This window comes from Hipposideros armiger, unplaced genomic scaffold (assembly GCF_001890085.2).
Source record: "Hipposideros armiger isolate ML-2016 unplaced genomic scaffold, ASM189008v1 scaffold_75, whole genome shotgun sequence".
Classification (NCBI taxonomy): Eukaryota; Metazoa; Chordata; class Mammalia; order Chiroptera; family Hipposideridae; genus Hipposideros; species Hipposideros armiger.
In genome coordinates this window covers 1,603,504-1,624,224 of record NW_017731425.1, presented here as the reverse complement: position 1 = coordinate 1,624,224, position 20,721 = coordinate 1,603,504, and the positions used below count along the sequence as shown (strand labels likewise).

General features: G+C 48.7%; 1 protein-coding gene across 1 annotated transcript; it reads right to left on the bottom strand.

Annotated features, from left to right (window-relative positions):
* Positions 1 to 1,010: 1,010 nt before the first annotated feature.
* On the bottom strand, positions 1,011 to 20,697 carry SF3A1 (splicing factor 3a subunit 1). The gene is made up of 16 exons (XM_019643198.1): positions 20,491 to 20,697; positions 16,973 to 17,094; positions 12,538 to 12,745; positions 11,140 to 11,397; positions 8,558 to 8,632; positions 7,684 to 7,834; positions 7,154 to 7,347; positions 6,150 to 6,267; positions 5,701 to 5,886; positions 4,894 to 5,015; positions 4,558 to 4,803; positions 3,806 to 4,013; positions 3,138 to 3,292; positions 2,016 to 2,117; positions 1,851 to 1,922; positions 1,011 to 1,532 (listed from the first exon to the last, which is right to left on the bottom strand). Exons 1-16 carry the CDS (start codon positions 20,551 to 20,553, stop codon positions 1,431 to 1,433), a joined length of 2,382 nt encoding a protein of 793 aa, XP_019498743.1. The 5' UTR covers positions 20,554 to 20,697; the 3' UTR covers positions 1,011 to 1,430.
* Between the last annotated feature and the right edge of the window lie 24 nt (positions 20,698 to 20,721).

Genomic DNA, 20,721 nt, shown 5'->3' with positions numbered 1-20,721 from the left:
GGCGGGGGGGTTGGTAACTAGAATACTGGTTTTGTGACCTTGGGAATGGCCACACCCCTCTGAGCCCTGGAGATGACCTCATGGGGCAGCTAGGAGGATCAAACGAAGGGACTGCAAAGAAAGGGCACTGGGAACTCGCATTGGAAACACTGGGGAAAAATAAACATGAAATCAGAATGAAATCGGCTTTAGGTTTAAAACCAGGTAACAGTTATCGACAGGCTGTCACTTTCCTCCCTCGGAATACCTATAGCAGCTCCTTCCTCCCTGTGATAGCACAACTCCAAAAATAGCAGCCTGCATCTGGCCCTTACTAGGGGGCAAGGACTGTCTTAAATGTTTTGCACACATTCTCTTTTCATCTTCTTACTGTGTGACTGTGGGTACAGTACTCACCCTCTGTGCCTCAGCTTACTTGTGTGTAAAATAGGAGTACTCAACACCAGGATTACATGATTTAAAATTGATAGAGTGCTTAAGACAATAAGGGGCAAGTTAAACTGGTTAAACTTTATAGTCCTTAGAATAGTTCATGGTCTTGGCATAATTAAGTATTCTTAAACCACCCCTAGCCCCCCCCCACCACCAAAAAAAAGACACCTAATCATATCCCATGCTCACTGGGGGTTAGCCACTTGCCCAAGGTTACAGAGCCAATGTGGTGAAAGGTGATTACAGGACTGCAGGAAACTACCCTTGAGTCTCATCTGTGTGTGTCTCTCCGCTGCCCACTGAACCAGAAACTGCATCTCATCCCTCGTTCTTCTGTGGTCCTGGCATGTTGAAGACATCTGTAGTTTTCTGTTCAACACATGGAGCTATGCTTTTGGAGGATCCAAATGTTTTAAAAGGACAATAAAAATATACCTAAGACTCATGAAAGACTTGATGGTGGCAAGAAAGCCCAGCAGTCCTTAGAGAAGCGGAGCCACAAGGCACCATGTCATGCTCCCCCATGCCTTGAGTCTGGACAGGAGCAGGTGGCCAAGGGACAAGTCTTACAACATGGATTTCACAAGAAGGGTCCAAGAGGTTTATTAGACAGCTCATGGCAAGACACGAAATGATTAATGATGATAATAAGTATATTCTATCAGTCAAGTGCCACTTGGCACTACAACTATTCCACACAGAACATCCCTGGGTTCACATTTCCTAATGGGCTGCCTGAAGAAATGAATCCCCTCAAATCAAGACCCAAACACAAAGGAATTCCAAAGACCACTGGGGAGGAGAGTGGCACATGAATCCCTCTCTTATCAATGTGGGAGGGGGTTGGGGGAGGAAGCTCTGTATGACAATTTGAATTTCCAAATTTAGTAAGAAGGAAACAAATGTACAAGGCAGGGTCTCCTGCGTCTGGGGCAGAGGGTGGGGGTCAGGAGAGGGAAAACAGTAGTGGCTGGGACCTGACAGCAGGTTTCTCTCTTCTACTTCTTCCTCCCGCCTCTCTCCTTGAGGGCCAGGTGGATGATGGCGCCATTGGCCATGTTGTAATAAGCCAGCGAGTTGGAATCCTTGATGAAGATGCCCTGGAAAACAGATAGTGTGCATTAGCAGGGGGCAATCTGGCCTTGAGCACACTGCGCAGTCTCCCAAATCCCAGTGTCCATTCATACTCTGAACTTCGCAAATACAGGGGCTTGAAGGAAGGTGGGGGCAAGGGAGAGGTGCCTCACCCTATCAGATTAACCTGTCCCGGCACTCCCAGCCAGCATCATCACCTCTAGGATGGACTCAGAGGGCCACACCCAGGTTGTCTCCCCACTCCTTTGGTTCCACAAGGGATTTAGTTTCTGGGATGGTTGAGGCATTGGGACCCAAGGAGCAGGACCAGACACCGAACTCACCTCATACTGCAGCTTCTGTTTCCCTGCAGGCATGCCCGTGGCTTCGTGAATCTTCACCTTGATGACAGAGACCTGTGGGACCAAGGAAAGGTCATTCATCCCCTTGCTAAGGTCAGCTGGAGGAAGCTGCCCCTGACCCCTTGGTTCCCCTGCAGCAATTCATACCTGGTCTGTGAGTGGGAGGGTGAAGACCAGCACCTGTCCATTCAGTTTCCATTCTGTCTTATCCTGCATGTTGGGCACCTGGACTTTGATGGACACTGGACCCTGCAAACAGAAGGTGGCCATTATGGCCAGGAGCCCTGAGCCAATCAGGAACTACCCTCTCCTATTCCTGGGCCAGTCTAGACAATGTCACCTCTCCATCTGGGCTCCTGGACTCTGGCCCGTTCACTACTAATGATGCCACTTGTGACATGGCATAAGTCACTGCTCTTTTCAAAATTTGGTTTCTCTTCTTTAAAGCGATCTCTACTCTGCCTCCTGGTGAGTCTGAAGCTGAAGAAGTGACATGCAAATGCTCTTCAAACCCACAAAGTATCACTGGGGAAAAGAATATGAACTGTGAGGTCAGAAGACCGGAGTTCCCAACTCAGCCTCCCTGCTGACAAGATCTTTCTGAGCCTCCACGCCAGCTCTGTAAGGCGGTTGATGACAACCACTGCATGGTACTGTTGTGAGCACTACATGGACAAGTGCCCTTACGACGTGTAACTCTACCCTGGCACTTAACTTACTCAAGAGATGGGAAACACTATCAGAAAAAAAAGGAAAAGATTTGGTCAAATGCATGAGGAGAGTGGCGCTGGGGCTGTTTCTGCTTCCTCACTGGAGCCTAACAGCTTCCCTGGGGACCAACAGTGCCAAGGTTCCGACCTCTCCTTATTTCTAGCACCCTAACAGGGTCCCCAAAACAGGGAGGCCTCCTAAGGGCTGAAACTGGAGAAGGCCATAAAGAAATTAAGAGCTGCACCCAGGATTTTCTCCAGGGGTCAGGGCCCCTTTCACACCCGAGTCCTACTGAATGTATAGCTGGGTCTCCCTGCTGACCTCTACAATAGTTCAGAGGAACTGAACTATTCCTCTGTCTGTTCCTCTGACTGCTGACCCCACATCTAGTGTGTGGGGTTCAAAAGCCTTCACAGGCTGCCAATGGCTAACCTAGGCCCTGGAAGCCAAGCTATAGGAGCAGAATAGGGTAGGCCAGGGAGAGTGTGACTGGGGCGGGACTGGACGCCCTCGCAGCTAGATATTCCAGGCCACAGGCAGCACTGTGGAGTCATATACCTTGTTTCTGCGAAGGAACTCCTCCTCAGGCATGAGGCTGTCCTCTGTCTTCAGTTTCTTGGAGGCAGGTTCATCCTCCATGGGAGGTGGAGGGTGGACAGGGGGCATTGGTGCTGGAGCTGGGACGGGTGCTACAGGTGGAGCGGGCACAAAGGCTGCAAGGACAGGAATAAGCAGCTGGGTGAGTGGGAGGAAGAAACCCAGGACTCAGGGCTGGTGAGAAGCGAGAGGAGAGATAGCTAAGGTTTCCTCTTTTTCCCAGTCAGAGGTGTAAAGGGCTACTCCTTGCTGAGTCTGGCAGCCAGCTGGTTCTCTGGCAAGGGGACCTGGGAGGCTGCCCAGATTGGGTAGCAGGGGACTGGAGGAGGGGCAGGACTGATGGAGTGGGTGCCTACCAACAGTAGGCAGTTTCAGGCTTCTGCACCATGTCCAGGGCCCTGGCCCTTGTGGGTACACAAACCCCAGCTCTGACACATCAGCCTATCTCCCCCAAGAGCTGTGACTACCCAGCTCCCAGCTCAGGGGTCTCTCACATGGGGAAGCCATGGCTCTCCTCTGGGCTAGACCCCCAGCTAGAACAGCTGACACTACAATCAGCCACTGCTCTGCTCAGTGCTTGGCCTTGTAGTCTTGACCTAATGGCCTGGAAAGTGATGTGAGACACTGACCTGTTGGCACAATCATGGGGGGTGGGCGAGGTGCCATGATAGGAGGCGCTGAGGGAGGCATGGGCACCACGTTGATCCTGGGCGCGTGGATGATAGGCGGCATGGGAGCAATCACCGACCCTGGGGGTAGCCGGACTACTGATGCCATCGGGGGCCGGGGCATGACAGGTACTGCGGACACAACTGTGGTACGAACAGGAGGTGGCATCTGTGGGGAAGAAGAGACCCATATGTCACAGGAAGCCAAGGCTGGACTTCCAGAGTACACACAGCTGGCAATTGGTCACCTGCAGCTTTTAAGGATGGGACTGGACAGCTCTGACTTAGCACCCCGGGACTGAGAGATTACAGGCTCACCTCAGGCTCTGACAGGAACTATGCTGAGAGAGGCCCAGGGCAACGCTCCTTCCACTTGGGACTCAACCAGCTGCTCGTGGCAGACACTGAGAGAGCATTCAAGAGGCTGACCTTGACTTAGCCTCCTGGAGATGAGCCAGCAGTCCTCGAAGACCCATTAAGTCCTGCAGCCCTGCTCTGCCCCAGGCCTGTTTCTCACATTTGCCTCTTGCCTCCCTCCCTATTCCAATCCTCCCACACAGATAGGTCAGGCTAGAGGTTCTCATTTTCAATTAAAGGGCCCTTTCTCTCTATCTGACCCACTCGGCACTCGGGCCCTGCAGTTACCCTTTTCAACCAATAGTGTCCAACCCAAGAACCCAGTTCTAAAAGTGACAAGGTGGCTGCTGGCTTACTGCGGGTGGCCGGGGCACCGAGGTGATGGGCGGAGCCGAGCTGGGGATATTGGGGGCTGAAGACGGAGGTGGTGGCTGCTGGGGGATTTCATTGGGCTTGCTGGGGCCAATCTTCTCTTTGGTATCATCTTCTGGCACCAGGCCCTTGGCCTTGTGGATGGCCTCGATCTGCTCCTGGAGAGTGATATTGGCTTGGGCAGCCTGCTGGGTCCGGGCCATGCTGCCTGAGTGGCCATCCCAGGTCACCTGCAAGGGAAAGTGAAGCCACAGCTTGTCAGAACTGAGTCCAAGGTGGGAGTCTGGGGGCAAGGAGGGCAGAATCCATCTGAACTGCACCTTTTCCTCTGGCTTCTGGATCTCTTCCTCGCCAATCTTCTTACCGATGGCCGTTTCCTCTACACCGAAGATGTCGGTACGCCGCTCAGCCAGCTGTTTCAAGCTGCTCTCGATATCCAGACCTGGGTACAGTCAAAGGATGGCGAAGGGACAGAAAGGGAAACTAAACCAGGTGCCCCTCTGACAAGGCAGCAGCTCTCCTCGTGCAGGGCGGAGGCTGGTCCCATGGGACGAGGCCGACCCTGGGTCCTAACTCTGAGTCTGGGAAGGCTGCCCAATCAGCACTAAATAAGCCTATAAACCGGAACTTGTCCAACTCCTTAACTTGCGCAAGGAAATTGAGAGGACAGTGTCGCATGAGTAGCAAGTAGCAGTCAAGTCTAAAAGCCTGGTCTCCTACCTTTGGGGCAGTTTCCTCCCTATCTGCTGCTTCTTACACAGCAGTTACAGGATACCATGTCTCATTCCCAGGTGTTCAGGGTACTCCAACCATCTAAGACACCCCCAAGAATGAGCACCCCTCACAGCTATAGTCAGGTCTTGCTCTGGGATGTCAATGGGCACCTGCCACCCACGTCAGGTGCCGGCCTTTGGAGGAGTCCTATGGAGAGTTATTCTGGAAAACCGGGAGTTCTTTTGTAGCATCACAGTCTGTACCTATCCTTGAGAGCTTTTACTTCAACTGTTGCTTTATATGTTTGCTTAAAGCAAGCTGTTTTAGAGATTCCCGTGGATCAAAGTGAATCAAGGTTGAGTCAGAGAAGGGGGAGAAGGGGTATGGACTGGGTGGGGGAACCCCCACCTCACCTGGAGCATACACCTCGTCGTCGCTCTGCTTCTCACGGATGGAGCGATCGCGCTGCTCCAGCCAGCGGGGGTCAAGGAGCCCGATGCGCATGTGTTCCTGCATTTTACTGGCAGGGATCTTCTCCCCCGTGATGGGGGACACAAGGTATTCATCTGGAGCAGGGGCTGGAGGCAGGGGCTTGGAAGCTAAAAGGAAACAGAGGTGCTTGAGTGAGAAGATTGGGTGGCAGCCTGGGTTAAGAGGGTGCTGTTTCATTCATGCATCATTCATTCAAGACACATCTGTTCAGTGCCACACTGTACCTGGCAAATTGCCAGGGCACCAGAGATGACTAAGCGCTGTTCCCCACTGCGAGGCCTAGGAAAGAGGGGCTATCAATGCCTTTACAAGCCACCTAGAAACAAGCCATCCTAGAAACAACGCATACAGGCAGGAAAGCAGGCCCTACCTTTGGGGTCATAGTCCTTCCGGACGATGACCTGGTCTGGAGTCGGGGGCAGAGGTGGTGGCATGGGTGTCTCTGGGGGTGGGGGCACTTTTTGCCCTTCTTCTTCATCATCTGAACCCTGAAAAGCAAAGCAGTGGTAGCACTCAGAGAGGGACTGGGAAGCCACCTCTCTGCAGCTGAGCCCTGGTGGCTCTCAGGGTGGCAAGGAGCCTAGGCCCCTGCCAGCCAGCACCCAAGTGCTAAGCCTCCCCAGGCAGCTGAGGCCAGCCGGCAGCCAGCCAAGCTGCTTCCTCACAGCATGAATGGAGCGCTGGGGGCCGTGGTGCTAACACTCCGCCCAGGCATTTCCAGCAGCTGGCACCAGACAGTCCCAGGAGGCTAAAGGCACTTAACATGCCGGGGAGGGTGCGGGGGGCAAGTCAGCACTCAATGGTAGCTGCTCATAAAGCAATGCTGGGAGGGAAAGTAAAAGTCAATTCCCACAGACACAGAGGTTTTTCTTCTCAGGCTGCACACGAATTCTTTCCAAGGGGAGGAGGGCAGCTTGGCACTAGAGCCTCTGTGCCTGCTTGGAAGGCCTGGTTCAAAGAGGGTAGAGGTGGCTGAAAGGAAGCACAGGCTACACGTATAAAAGCACTGGGAACTGCTGATCATTTGGTATAAATGCAAATGCATCAAAGCTCGTGGTATAGCGTGTTCCCTGAGAGCTGGCATAAAGCTAATGGGGAGCAGGGCCTCTGGGCAAAAGGGAAAGGTCGCAGAACAGGGCCTGCACGGCCTTCAGATCCTTGCCTATGAATGAATCTTTGTTGCCCAAGTGGAAGAGAGGCTCTGTGCTGTCCGGGCTTGGGTAGCTGCTTAGCCAGGACACCTTATTCAGGACCCACGCCTCCTTTCGAGGTTCATAAGGGAGCTGGATCTGACTGGTGAAGAGCACCCCATCCCCTTGGGCTCCAGCGGAAAAGGTCATCCTTCCCCTGCCCAGGCCTTCTCAGGGGGCATACCTCATCCATGTCCTGCACTTGGGTATCCTGGTCCAGCTGGGAAGGAGGCTCCTCTACCTTCTCCTGCTTATCGTCCTCGTCATCAGATTCGACCTCCATCTCGACCTCCTCACTCTCCCCAAACTTCTCATAGCGCTCCTGAATGAGGATTCGGGCCCCCAGCTCCTCAGGGGTGGTGGGAGGAGGGAAGTTCCCTGGGAGAAGGGGAGCCAGAGTCAAAGGGCGGCCCCCACAGATGTCCCTTATCAGAGGCCCATCCATCTGCTCTCTCCACACTGAGCTCTCCGAGGGCTGGGGCTGTCTGACTTTTCTCCTCTCTCCAGAGGCCCACCCCAAGTCTGATACAGTAAGTATTTGTTGAATTAGGTTTAACTGGGGCAATGTGGCAGAACTGAAGTCTTCTGGGAGCAGAGATGAAACAGACACTGGCAAAGCCCCCTGAGGGAGTCTGCTGCTCTCTGGGAACAGCTGTACAAGCTCTCCCAGGATGGCTCTGAGCTCTGGCTCCCGATCTGGAGTCACAGGCCTACCTTGCTCATTGGGTTGGAAGTCCACCGTTTCCACCACCACAAAATCATGCCAGTCGATCTGCGCATAGGCCACCCGCTCCTTCTCCTTCTCCTCCTCTTCCTTCTTCCTCTCACGCTCCTGGAACTTGGCCCACTCCACTCGGTAACACACCTGAATTAATGGGAAACAACAGGGTCCTGAGCTGAAAGGGTCTGCTCTCAACGAGGGTGTCACCTCCAGGGCCTTTACCAAAGTCAGCGTCTCCTTCAGAACAGGAGGCTGCTCTGCCCACAAGGGGAACTTCATGCAGCAAACTATGGTATCTGTGTCTGGTTTCAGCCAGGCCCAGAGTTTCAATAGAATGAAAATTCTAAATGCCACAGGAACCGTCTGTCTGGGCCCCAAGGGCAACTGCTTATAACCTCAGTTTTCTGCTCGAGTTAACGAGGGGCTCTATGTTCAGAGAGTAGCTAACTCCCTGCCAGGAACTCAGCATGACAACCAAGAGCCCACAAGAGAAGCGGCAGCCTGAGAGCCTGAGAAACAAAAGACTTCATGGCCACCCAAAACAGCCAGCACCAAGATACCTTCTCTCCTTGACTCTGAAAACTTGGGCTCCATAAGGCATCTGTCACAGGAGAACCTGTTTAGGAGTGGAATTCTAATGATAGTAAAGTGATAGTAAAAAGAGGGAGGCCTAGTGAAGGCAAAGCAGAAAATGGGGGAACACAGGATCTAGGTTTCTTTGGCCTCTGTAGCCACAAGGCCTTTCTTCCCACCAGACCTGTGCCTGGAACATAAGGTACTGTCTCAGAGACTATTTCCAAACACAAAAGAGAATCCACACACTATAACTTGCATCATCAGCAACTGGTTACAAGAAATTGAGTTTACCTGGTCCAAAACTTCTCGGGGGTTCTCGGCCTCTCTCTTGAGCTTTGTAAATAAGCCTTTGGGTGGAATCAAGATCTGAAACACAGAAGAATTATTAAAGCAACTATCAGTGCAGACAACATGGGGCAAAGAGGTGGCCTTCCTGGGCCCGTAGAAAGGCACAGAAAAGAGAATGGGATTCTGGGTCCCAGTCCCAGCTACACTTGGCTGTGTGACTTTGGATAAGTTGTTTAACCTCTGTAATTTAGTTTTCTTCTATAAAACAGTGACACCACCACTTAAAAGTTGGTTGACACTATCAACTTAAAAGGTTGCTGCAAGGATTAGCAGGAAGGTATGCAAAACCACGGGCAGATTACCCACAACCTGGTCAGTACGCAATGGCTGCTTTCAGGGGATGGATCTGCTTCTTATCTTTTGCATGTGCTACCAGGCCTCCCGACTATCCTATTTAAGACTGCAACCAGGGAGCACTGGAGATCTTGTTACCTGGCATATGTTGTCAGATTGACTCAAACTCTTATAAAAATTCTCTATAACAAACACTGCAGCCTACTGGCCCCACCTGCCTAGATTTCTGTCTCCTTCTTTTTTTTTCTCCATAGTTTTATCACCACCTGACATATACTGACGTTACATTTGTTTGTCGTCCTTGCACTAGGCCAGAAGCTCCACAAAGACAGGGATTTGTCTTTTTTTTGCACTGTATTTCCAGCACCTGGAATAAACTCAATGTATATTTGCTGAAAGAACAAATGCTGGCTTTGTTCAAAACAGCTAGTCACTGCAACTGTCCCCCAGTATCTACTGTCACTGGCAAGGTGGCTCAGTGCCACCACATCCTCCCTGTACCTCTATCCCTGGAATCCATCTGCTCCTAGAGCTCCCATGGCTAGAGACAGACACCAGCGCCCTCAAGTTAGAGTATTACATATCAACACCCAAGTTCTGAGGGAGAGGAACAGGCAAGTAACAGAACAAAAAGAAATCTGGGGACCTTTAACCCCAGAAGCAGTCTACTGGGAGAAATTAACCCAGGGCTTACTTAAAACTGATACTGTGTAATTACAGTAACCCTATGGCCTTGGGCCTTCAATGATTGTTATTTCAGCTACTGGCTTCTGCTGGATTTGGTCTTTTTTTTTTTTTTTTTCTTAATTGGGGAAGTGGGGGAAGGAAACAGACAAGTTGCTGTCCTTTTGTTCTTCAGTCTAGTTGTGGAGGACATTGCTTCACTGGCCCAAGTTGGCACCATCATTGCACTCTTCCCGGGCGAGGCAGATCAGTTGCCAGCTTCTGGACGGCTGCTGGCCGCTCACACTGGCTGCTGGCTACACACGGTAGCCCATGACAACCCACTGCAGCAGGGGCTGCAGCCTACGCCGTGCCTGGTGACTCACGGCAGCCCAGCTCCAGGTTGAGCTGTTGTTCAGCATCTTAGCTGTGGAGGGCAGTGTTACTGGCCCTTATATGTGGGATCCGAACCGGGGCCCTCTGGCGTCCCAAGCCAGCTCTTAACCAATGCGCCACTCGGCCGGCCCAGATTTGGTCATTTTTTAAACACACATTTTTATAATTCTTTCCACTTGTGAGTCCTTTCGAGTCAGAACTTTAACATATTATGTCTAGATATCAAGAACAGATGTGCAGATTATGCCACTAAAAGACAATCTCCACTTCATATATAGCCAGAAAAACGTACCACAGGCAAATCTATACGTGTACTTTGCAATAAGTTAAGAATCTGATTATTTTAAATACCAGTATTGACTTGCTCAGATTCTTGATTGTAATAACTTAGCATAACTAAGATCCTAGGGTCTGGAGTAAAAATGCCAGAGCTGAAGTCCCAGCTCTTCGACCCTGTGACTGTGTAACTCTGGCCAAGTTAACTTCTCTGTGACTCAGTTTTCTCTTCTGTAAAATAAGTATAACAGTGGCTACCTTATAGTTCATTAGGGATTAAATGAGAAAATACTGCATATGTAAGTACTTAAATACTAGCTATACTATGTTAAATTGTTTCCCAATGCCTATTTAATGATATTTCTAATTCAAGTACCTTTTAGAGTGAAAAACAGGTTTTAGAGTCAAATGTTAGATTAAATCTCATTGTAGCTACTTACTAGCTGAGAGACCATGAGTAAGTGACTTCACCTCTCTGAGCCTGTTTCTGCTTTGGGAAAAGGAGGGGAAAAAGCTTACCTTATGGGTTATTGTTGAGGATTAAATAAGGTAATACACCCTTATTAAGGGCTTGTTTCTTTCTCAGGCCCTGTGCTAGGCACCTGAAAATTTAAAGGCACTTAAAAGCAGCTAGCACCACTTGGCCTTGTCACATAGTGGGCACTCACCTAACGCAGTTATCAATCATGCGTTTCATTTCGCTTTAGAGATTTTGCATTTAAGAGTAAAAGCTAAATAGAAATCAAAATTTCACATGAACTGGAGTTTTTAACACATGCCCAGGCGCCCCACGAAGGAGCACTGTCCCTGTAGACAGGGAGTGAACAGAGTCCTCCTTATGGTAAATGCCCTCCTTCCCTGGGCCCAGCACCCTGGCCCCCGCCCTGACAAGGCACCTTGGTATACTGTTCCACCAGCTTCGTAAAGTAGTTGAAGAGGCTGTGCTGTGGGCGGAGGAAGTCAAACTGGTAGTTGCGTTGTTCTTTTTGCATCAGCTGGGTCAGAAACTGGCGCCCATTTCTGGCCACAAACTGAGCCGTCAACTTCACCACGTCCAGGTCAAAGGCTGAGATGGATGGCGGGTCTGCGATGAACTCAAACTCAGGAGGGGGCTCTTTGGGCACGATGGTCTCTTGGATCACCTGGGCTTGGACCTAAGATGCAGAGGGAGTGTGAGGCAAGAGGCACAGGGGAGAACTGACTTCAGAGAGGGGGCTCTACATTTCTATTAATGACGTGCACACCACTGGCACATGGTGTGAGAATCCTAACTCACAAAAGCACCAATTTCTTGGCCAACTGTGGCCTCGACAACCTGAACGGCTTTTAGTGAGACCCATGCCCCTCTGTACCTCTGCTGCTGCCCTGAAACTGAAGGCCAAAACTAAGTGGCTGAAGATCCGACAGGAACATGGCTTATAAATCTCAACCGAGGTGGACAGAGAACGCAATAGGCCCTACATGTGTGCAGAAGATGCCACATGACAAAGGATTTCCATCCACGTTTGTTACCTCATCTGCCTTCCACACGAACCATGAGGTACAGAGAACAGGTACCGTCAATCTTTTTACAGATGAGGAAACCGAGGTAGCCTAAGGCTCTAAGAGTAGTAAATTGCAATGCAAGGTCTCACAACCTACTTCAACCTTTACTTCCCACTGTAAAACAAAGCCTTTGCCACCATGGTTCAGGAGTGGGATGAAGAGAAGGGACCACTCCAGGTCTGCAAAGGAGGCAAAATATGCCCGCTGTCCTCACTGATAACCCTGACTGTCCCCAGTGCTGCGCCTACTGCTGAGGGGTGTATTAGGGAAGGCCAGATGGAGGGGCCCTGGGAACGTGCGACACAAGAGAGGATGGCACAAAGAGGGGCCCATAAGCCACAATGCAATACTGTCCTCATGCCATGGTCAAGGCAAAGACAAGGGGCTGAGTGCACGGATTTTATAGTCCTGACTCTGTGGCCTTGGGTTATTCACACTTTCCCACGCCTCAGATTCCTCATCTGTAAAATGGTCACTTTGCTGGCCTCCTCATGCAGCCCCTGTGAGGTGCCAATGAGACAAGGCCCCCAAAGCAGAGCAGAGAGCTTGACAAGCAGTGCTCAGGAAATGCCAACTGTCAGCAGGACTTTGCTGTCTAATCCTCAGCATCAGCCTCTGTAAGATGAGGATAAAAATCTCAAGTCTCTCCCTAGGTGGTTGTGCATTTTGACAGCAGAGTTCATTATTCTCCCCCCTCCCTGTCCTGGTCCCTCAGCCCTAGGGAAGTGAGGGGAGGGACTGGCTCCAACCTTCTGGGGCAGCTGCTGCTGGGTGGCTTGCTGCTGCTGCTGCATGACCTTGGGGATGGCGGCCGAGGGCTCCTGAGCCTTCCCCTCCTTGAACTCGCTGACCTTGTGGCGGTAGTAAGCATGGTAGGGATCATTGGGGTTCAGAAAGTTGAACTTGGGGTTGTTGATCTCGTTCTGTCGTATCCTAGCTTCAAATTCAGGTCCATTTCTAGAGGGAGAGAAAAAAATATATATATATATATTTTTTAGCTGAGTCATCCTGCTACCTATTGGCAGCTTAGCGGCAGCTCAGCTTGGGTTGGGCATCGAACAGCTGTTGCTCAGAGCTCAAACTCTTGAGTGAGCTCTTAACCAACTGAGCCACTTGGCCGGCCCCGAGAAAAAGATTTAATACCACAACACTTGCAACTGCTGAGACCCAGACCACCACCCATTAGAGCCTTCTTCTTGCCCCCAACCATCACTCAGACTAGCCTGTCTCTCAGCATAGAAGAGGTCCTCCTCGAGACTCCTGCAGTCAGCGGCCAGTGCCATCTGCCTCCTTCAGCCTGGCCCAGGCCTCCTCTACCACAGGGTCTCCCTTCATCATTCCAGCAATTCCTCAGCCAGTCTCGCCATTTCCAAAAACCATCTGGACTATTGCTTTTCTCTTTTAATAAGATTTATTTACTTCTAAAAAAAAATGTACTTACAAAGGAAGGCATATATTACTACTACCAGTAAAAATCAGTATGGCTTTACTATAACAAAAGGCAGCCATAAAATTAAATACAATGAAAACAAAGTAATATTGTTAAAAATTTAGCTTGATGGACATTCATGGCAACTAAGACCAGTTCTCTTAGTTAAAAAGAGGGATTACTGAGTGCCGGAGAGGTGTTAAAGATAAACGAGCACCAAACTGAGACTGACCTTTGGGTAATGAGAAGAATTGAAAACAATGAAAATGTAGATAATTAGATTGAATACCTTGTCCAAGTATTGCCTAAAATCACCCAACTTACTACTGGGTGAGCCTCACACAAGCAACACTGCTCTGCAAGGACCTTCAGGCAACAGGGGACCAGTAAAATCGGCAGGGAGGTCTCCATTCTCTCCTGGTACCTGGGACAGTCCCACAGACACCCCATGTTCCCAGTTTGCATGCCTTTAAAAACTCGGAATGAAATAAAAAAATGTCTCTCTCATAAAGTTTAGGGAACCCCTGATTTATTTTTAAGAGTCCCAATAGTAATATTTCAAGGAGTCACGCATATATAACACCTGTGTCAGTACACTAAACTTAAAGACACAAGATATAGACATGTTCAAGTTTTGGGTTCACTACCGACTCACCAAGTTACTGAACTTCTCTTTGACTCAGTTTCCCACATGTAAAATGTGGCTAACACCACCTTTTCTCTCTGTGTTGAACTATTGAGAAGGTCAAATTCGTTAAGGAGATGCCAAAGTCTTTTTGATTCATACATGGCCTGTAAATACAAGAGCTGTCACTCCTATAAAAGTTAGAAGGGGCTGTTTCATAAACATTAGAGATGATCTGGGTATTAGGAGATGACTGTGGGGCTTCCATCACTCCTATAGTCAGAGCCCAGCACTCAGAGATGCCCCAAACACACCAAGGGACAGCTCCAGGGGCTGATGGGCGGCACGGTGGCTCCATTCTCTTCAGACTTTCACAACCTGGCCCTGTCAGTTAAAGAGAGGGTGGGAGACAGGGTGCAGGCAACGCTGTGGCCAAGGTTAGCCACTGTAACAATCTGTGCCATAGAGGTGGTCATCACCCGGGCTAGCTACTCTGCCAATTCTGGTCACACTCTTTCATAAGACTAACACTATAAGGTCTCAATTGACAATGCATTAGAACTGGAACCTCACGCTTGGGGAAGGAGCATTCGTTCCCCCTCCTTAAATAATGCAAACCACCCACAAGGAGAAGACTGAAAGCAGTTAAATTCTGCTAAATTCAGCCACCATACCCAGCAAATGCCCAGGGCAAAGGGATGCTAGAAAGAGGGGCTCTGGTTGTCTCCTCCATCACTGCTGCCTAAGCAATAACCTCATCACATCTGGGAACAATCAGAGATTAAAACAAGAAGAAGGCAGCCATGTTCATTCCCAGCTCTTCTGTTGCTTTAAATTTAGAATTGTATTCTCTAACACAAGGAACAGATTTCAACAGGAAAAGGCAAGACTCTGACTCAACCCAGCTGGTGGGACTTTTAAGGGTAATTTCCACTTCAGCTTCTTGACAGAAAAATGCAGTGAAAGGAAGACCTAACCTACAGAGAAAAAAACTTCTTTTGGAAAACCATACTTGGTGATTTTTACTGTATGCTCCATTAATGTGTGAACCCAGCAGAAATGAAGCAGAGGGTCCTGCACATTTGTTTCATCCCAGAGTGAGATACTGATCTGTCCTTTTATTACAATGTAAACAAAAGCAAGTTCACAGATTTCAGAAATGCCTACAAGGCAATCATCATCGCCAAAAACAGATCTAAAGATGTGGATGTATAGATTAATTTTTAAGGGAACTTGGGTAAACTACTATTTCTGGGGCAGCAGAGGGTGGCACAAAATTATTGGAAAGCTACTTGGCAAAATGTTTAAGAAATCTTTAAAAATGCTCTTTCGGCTGGTAATGTGCCACAAAGGATTTTCTTCTAAAGAAACAATCTAAAAGGGAAAGTGAATGCTCAGCGACTTCCCCACAGCGTCATTTGCCCAACTGAAATGTTGGCAACCTCAAAGGAAAAGATACAGGACACGGCCAAGTTAAGGCCCATCGCCTCAATATGGGACAGCCTCTCCAGAGAGGACAGCACAGCCATTAGACCATAAAGAAACACGGGAAAATTGCTTACAAAAACAGTGCAAAAGGAAAAAGCAGGATGTGAAAGTTTCTCTGCTAGTATTACAAGGACCTACAAAAGGATACCAAGGGCCAGAAGGAAACAGGAAAAAGTGAAAACAGCTGGCAAAAACTATTCTGGTAGTGAGAGTGTGGTGATTCTTCGTCCAACACCCTTTTCCTATTTATTCTGTTTTTAAAATATCAGGGGAAAAGGAGAAGTGTGAGCGTTGCTATGAGACATTAAGCATTCATCATAAATACAACACCTGCTGCCCTTAATCTGACATGGCCTGGTATTGTTCAATCAAGCACAGAACAGTTTTAACCCAGTACCCAGGTTAATCAAGCCCTTGAAATGTGATGAGATGAATCGGCATGGCACCTGACACAATGAAAGACATCAACCAGAGTAATCTCTTTCTCTGTTTCATTTTATTAGGTTGGGAAAGGACGGAACCATCTATTAAATAATGTATTATGATGGGGATGCTGCCTCAGGGGGTCAAGGTGTGGCCCCCTGGAAAGCAAATGCTCTGAGAGTAGCAGTCTGCTCAGGGCCAGCTACTGCTTCCATGCAAGGAGCTGTCCAGTTCATCAAGAGAGGCCAGAAATCCAGATTTATTGCATAATCTCCTCATTTTGAAAAAGTGGAAAAATAACTTGAGTTAAAAAAAATATACCGCGAGGGGGTGACTGGTTAGCTCAGTTGATTAGAATGTGGTGCTGATAACACCAAGGTTGCCAGTTCAGTCCCCACATGGGCCACTGTGAGCTGCACCTTCCCTAGAAGAGTCAACTGTGCCATTGTAGCATGGAAGCAATGTGTAACCAATGACCATGGCTGTTCCCCAATAAAATTTAAAAAAAAAAAAAATCACGAGTACAAACAAAAAATCTGTAGGCTGGATGTAACCTACTGGCTGCCACAGGAATACTTTAAATATCCTAAAGTAGGGGATGTGATGTGTTGACCCTAGGAGTCAAGCAGCCATCAAGAAGATTCCATCTGAGGACATCTCTGTGTGTGTAAGTATGATGGGTAGGGACAAGAGGAACTTGGGCTGATTTCCACACCCTTTGAGAAGAGAGCTAACACCTGCATAATGTACCTGAATTATGTTCAGTCCCATTACCTCATTCCTGCCTCACAACAACCCAGAGGTGGTATTTTATACCCTTTCACACATGGGTCATTTGAGGCTCTGAGGAACAGCCCTTGCACAATGAGAACAATCAACTTTCTTTCTTGTCTTCCTCAGGCCAGTGGTTCAGAAATAGATACACATACTATCCATGTCAAAGCAGCTTTCCAGGCATTTCCTCAGGCCCATTTTGGAAGCACAGGTTCCTGGTGACTCTGGGACTAGGTGTGACTCACTCTCTGCCACTGCCATGATGTGTTAGAGATGTCAGTCCTGCCAGCTGCCTACCTCACCACCATGGTGCAGTTTTAGATGAGCTAATGGGCCTATGCCAGTAATGCCTCTCTTAAAAACCCAGTGTTGCCCTGTGCAGATTCAAGAGCTCTTGGTGCTAAAATCCACTTGTGAGCCACACGAGCAGAAGTAGCTATGTTACCTGGCCACAAAGCTAGCAGTCTTGTCAACGATATTCCTGACTTCTGGAGGAGGGTAAATAATCCCCACCACCGGCTTGGAAGGGGTAGAATCCTCCTTTGAAGATGCTTCTTCTTCTGTGGGCTGTGAAAAAAGAAAAAGGAAATAAGGTCTCAAAGTTCATGGTTTGAGGCTGGACCACCCCCTCACCCCCTCCTCCCCACCCCAGGTTAAACCCTTCTAGGATATTACTGAGAGCATGAGACCTTCTCCTGCAGACTTCCTTCCGGTTAGAACCCTCTGCTTCAGGAGAGCGGTTCTCTTAACTGCATTGTGCTTGCATGGGATCCTCCTGGGGAACTAGTAATAAAAGCAGCTTCCCTGGCTCCCCCAGCTAGACCATCTCAGTAACACTGGGAATTTGCATTTTTACCAAGAGCCCAGGTGATTCAGACGCAGAGGGCTCTGACCATACTCTGAGAAACCATGTTCCAGAATCCAGAAAGGCGCCTATACCAAGGGATGGCTATTTAGCGATTGTGTGCCAAACAAAGAAACGGGAAACTCCTTGCTGGCTGCTCCTTCTGCATTGAATGCCCTTTCCTCTGTATCCATCCATAGTCTTCACCATTCAAATGCTCAAATGTTCTGTGAAACTCCACTGGAATACTCGACTTCCATTGTCAATACATTCTAATATTCTTTCCTCACCAGTCTTCCTTTAGTAAACAAAGTGTCAAGTCTCTCATTTCAGAAAAATCAAGTTTCTCCCCTGCCCTCATGTTCCTTTCTGCTGCTGCCTTCTCCCCCTTCCTCTGCTAGCTCAACATCCTGAGTTCTCTCAGCCTTACTGTTCCCACTTCCTCACCTCCCATTTGCTCCCCATCTATTTTAGGCAATTTTTTTTTTTTAGCTGAGCCATCCTGCCACCTTTTGGCAGCTCAGCTGGAGCAGGGCATCGAACCGCTGTTGCTCAGGGCTCAAACTCTTGAGCGAGCTCTGAACCAACTGAGCCACTTGGCCGGCCCTCCCATCCATTTTAAATGCTCTTGCCAAAGTCAAAAACAACTACCTATAGCCACATAGCAGTTTTCCAGCTATGTCAGGGGTCGGCAAACTGCGGCTCACAAGCCACATGCAGATCTCTGGGTAGTTCCGTCTCAAAAGTTTGCTGACCCTTGGAAGAGCCAATTCTGTCCCTCACAATAATTTAAAAATTATTCGAGAGCCATAAATATATTTTTACATAATTACCATTATGTGAATAATATCCTTTAAAATTTTTATAAATTAAACTATGATAGTTTTATTTTCATTTTCAATTTTACTTCAGAGCCTGCGGCTCATGAGCCGCAGTTTGCTGACCCCTGGCGGCTCTTCCGTCTCAAAAGTTTGCCAACCCCTGGCTATGTGATCAATGACCACTCTTTCACAAAACAAAACTCTCCACTCAACTCCAGGCCCTATTCTCACCTGTCTTTCCTTTTTGCTCAGCATTCCATCCAAGTCCTTCCTGGCTTCTGTTTCACCTCATGCCCTATAATGGGCACCCCCAAAATTCTGTTCTTGAATTCTCTTCACAGTATTCACACTATCCTCAGCCAGCAACTCACAACCACATCCTCCATTTCCCCTACCACCTCTAGGCCGAACAATCTGGCCCAAATGGATGTCCCAAATCACTCTGTGTGCTAGAGCTTTAGATCCAGTTGACTCCTAGGCACTTTCAACTCTATCCTCTTTCCTCATGAATGGCCAACCAGGCACCTGGTCAACCAGGCCAGAAACTTGGGCATCCTCCGACCCCTTCCTCAGCCTCCACATTTAGTGACAATAATATTAACATTTATCGAGCAGAGTAGGTGCCCTATACTTTTCTAAGCAATTTAACTATATTAACTCTTATAACCCTATGAGGTAAGTACTTTAATTATCTCCATTTTACAGTTGACAAAACTGAGGAATGGTGAGCTTACCTGGCCCAAATGGCAGCAGAACCAGATTTCCAACACATCACTTTGGCTGGAGAGCCTGTACTCCCACCCATTTTGTAACATGAGCTTGCCAGACCCTCTGCCCACCCCCACCCCCAATCTAGCCCAGCCCTCAGCATCTTTTGAAAAAAATGACTAATCCTCCATCCCCAATTCTTCAAATCACTGCCTATATACCTTAATTTCTGAAACACGAATGTCATTATCCGCTTAAAATCCTTTTCTCTCCACTGTCTACTAGAAGTTCAAATTCTCAGAACCGCACATCCTGCCACCACTTCCCCAACACTCTGCTTCAACCACACTTATTTACCTTTGACCAGAGGCACCATCTTGCTGTCTTTGCACTTGTTATCTGATATCACTTTATTTTTCCCCAGTGACTGGGAAAATGCCAGGACACACAATCACCTAAATATTTGTGGAAAGGGTATATAGACCCATCAAATAGATGGAGATGGAAGGAGAACTGACTCTGGGTGGTGAACACACACTGTGATATAGAGATGATGTATTACAGAATTGTACACTGGAAATCTATGTAACTTTACTAACCATTGTCACCCCAATACACTTTAATTAAAAAAAAATTAAATGTAAAAAAAAAAAAAAAAAGAAAGAAAAAAGAAAGGGTACGGACCTCTTCTGTCTTGTTCCCCACTGTAGCCTGAACCCAAAACAGTGGTCAGCATACAATATGTGCTCAATAAATGTTTGCTGAATGAATAAATAATGTCATTTCCCTTCCCCAATCACCTACTTGCTGAACTCCTATTCATCTTTCTAAAAGCGATTTACAGTACCTCTCACTCCAGTGGGCTTCACCTACTTTAATCTCCCCTCCACCCCATCAAAGTAATAGTAATGCCTTTGTACCTGAAATTTGTTATAGGGCAAATCACAACCATATGCAATTTATGTATGTCTTTCTCCCTCGGCTAATTGAGATCTTTTGAAATTCCAGTGTTATTTACAGTGATGGGGCAAACCATTTGTTGAACAATCAAGTATATCTGTCTCCCCACTAGCCTGTGAACTCCCTAAGGGAGGGGTGTGCCTCATTCTTTGCAGAATTTGGGAGCCTGGCACGTGTCTGGTTTAGGCTAAGCACCGAGTAGATGCTGAGAATTAACATTCAAAGCTGTACCCTGCAGGCTGGGAAATTAGGGATTACTGGGCAAAGACCCACTGGGGAGGTCCAATTGCCACAGAAATTGCCACGGGTGGGTGGGCTAGAACAATGTTTCTCAATCTTTATTGAATCACTTTGGGATCTTGTTAAAATGAAGATTCCTATTAGAAGATCTGGGGTTGGAGACTCCGCAGTTCTAATAAATTCCCAGGTGATACTAACGCTGCTGGTCCGCAGACCCCACTTTGAAAATCATTGTTCCAGAGCGCTCGGCTCGCTACCAGAAGGCAGCGCGTTGCCTCCTGGGACTTGCAGTCCCTCTAAGCCCTCCTAAGCGGCCGCTTCTTCCTGCAAAAGTGAGGAGCGCCCAGGCCTAGTCTCGAGCTGGCGGTGGAGGTGAGGGGGGCACGGTACCTGTTTGGGCTCGGTGACCACGGGCGGCGGCGGGGGCACCGCCTGCACAGGTCCAGCCGGCATGACTGCAACGCTCAGGGCTGCCAGTCCGAATCAGTGTAAGTGAGCAGCGCTGCGTCAAAACAATTTGCCCCCAGCGATAGTACGACGAGTCCGCAAGATGGCGGCGGCCGAGCGAGTCACCGCCGAGGAGGCAAGGCTGACGCACTTCCTGACACGCCCCTTCACCGT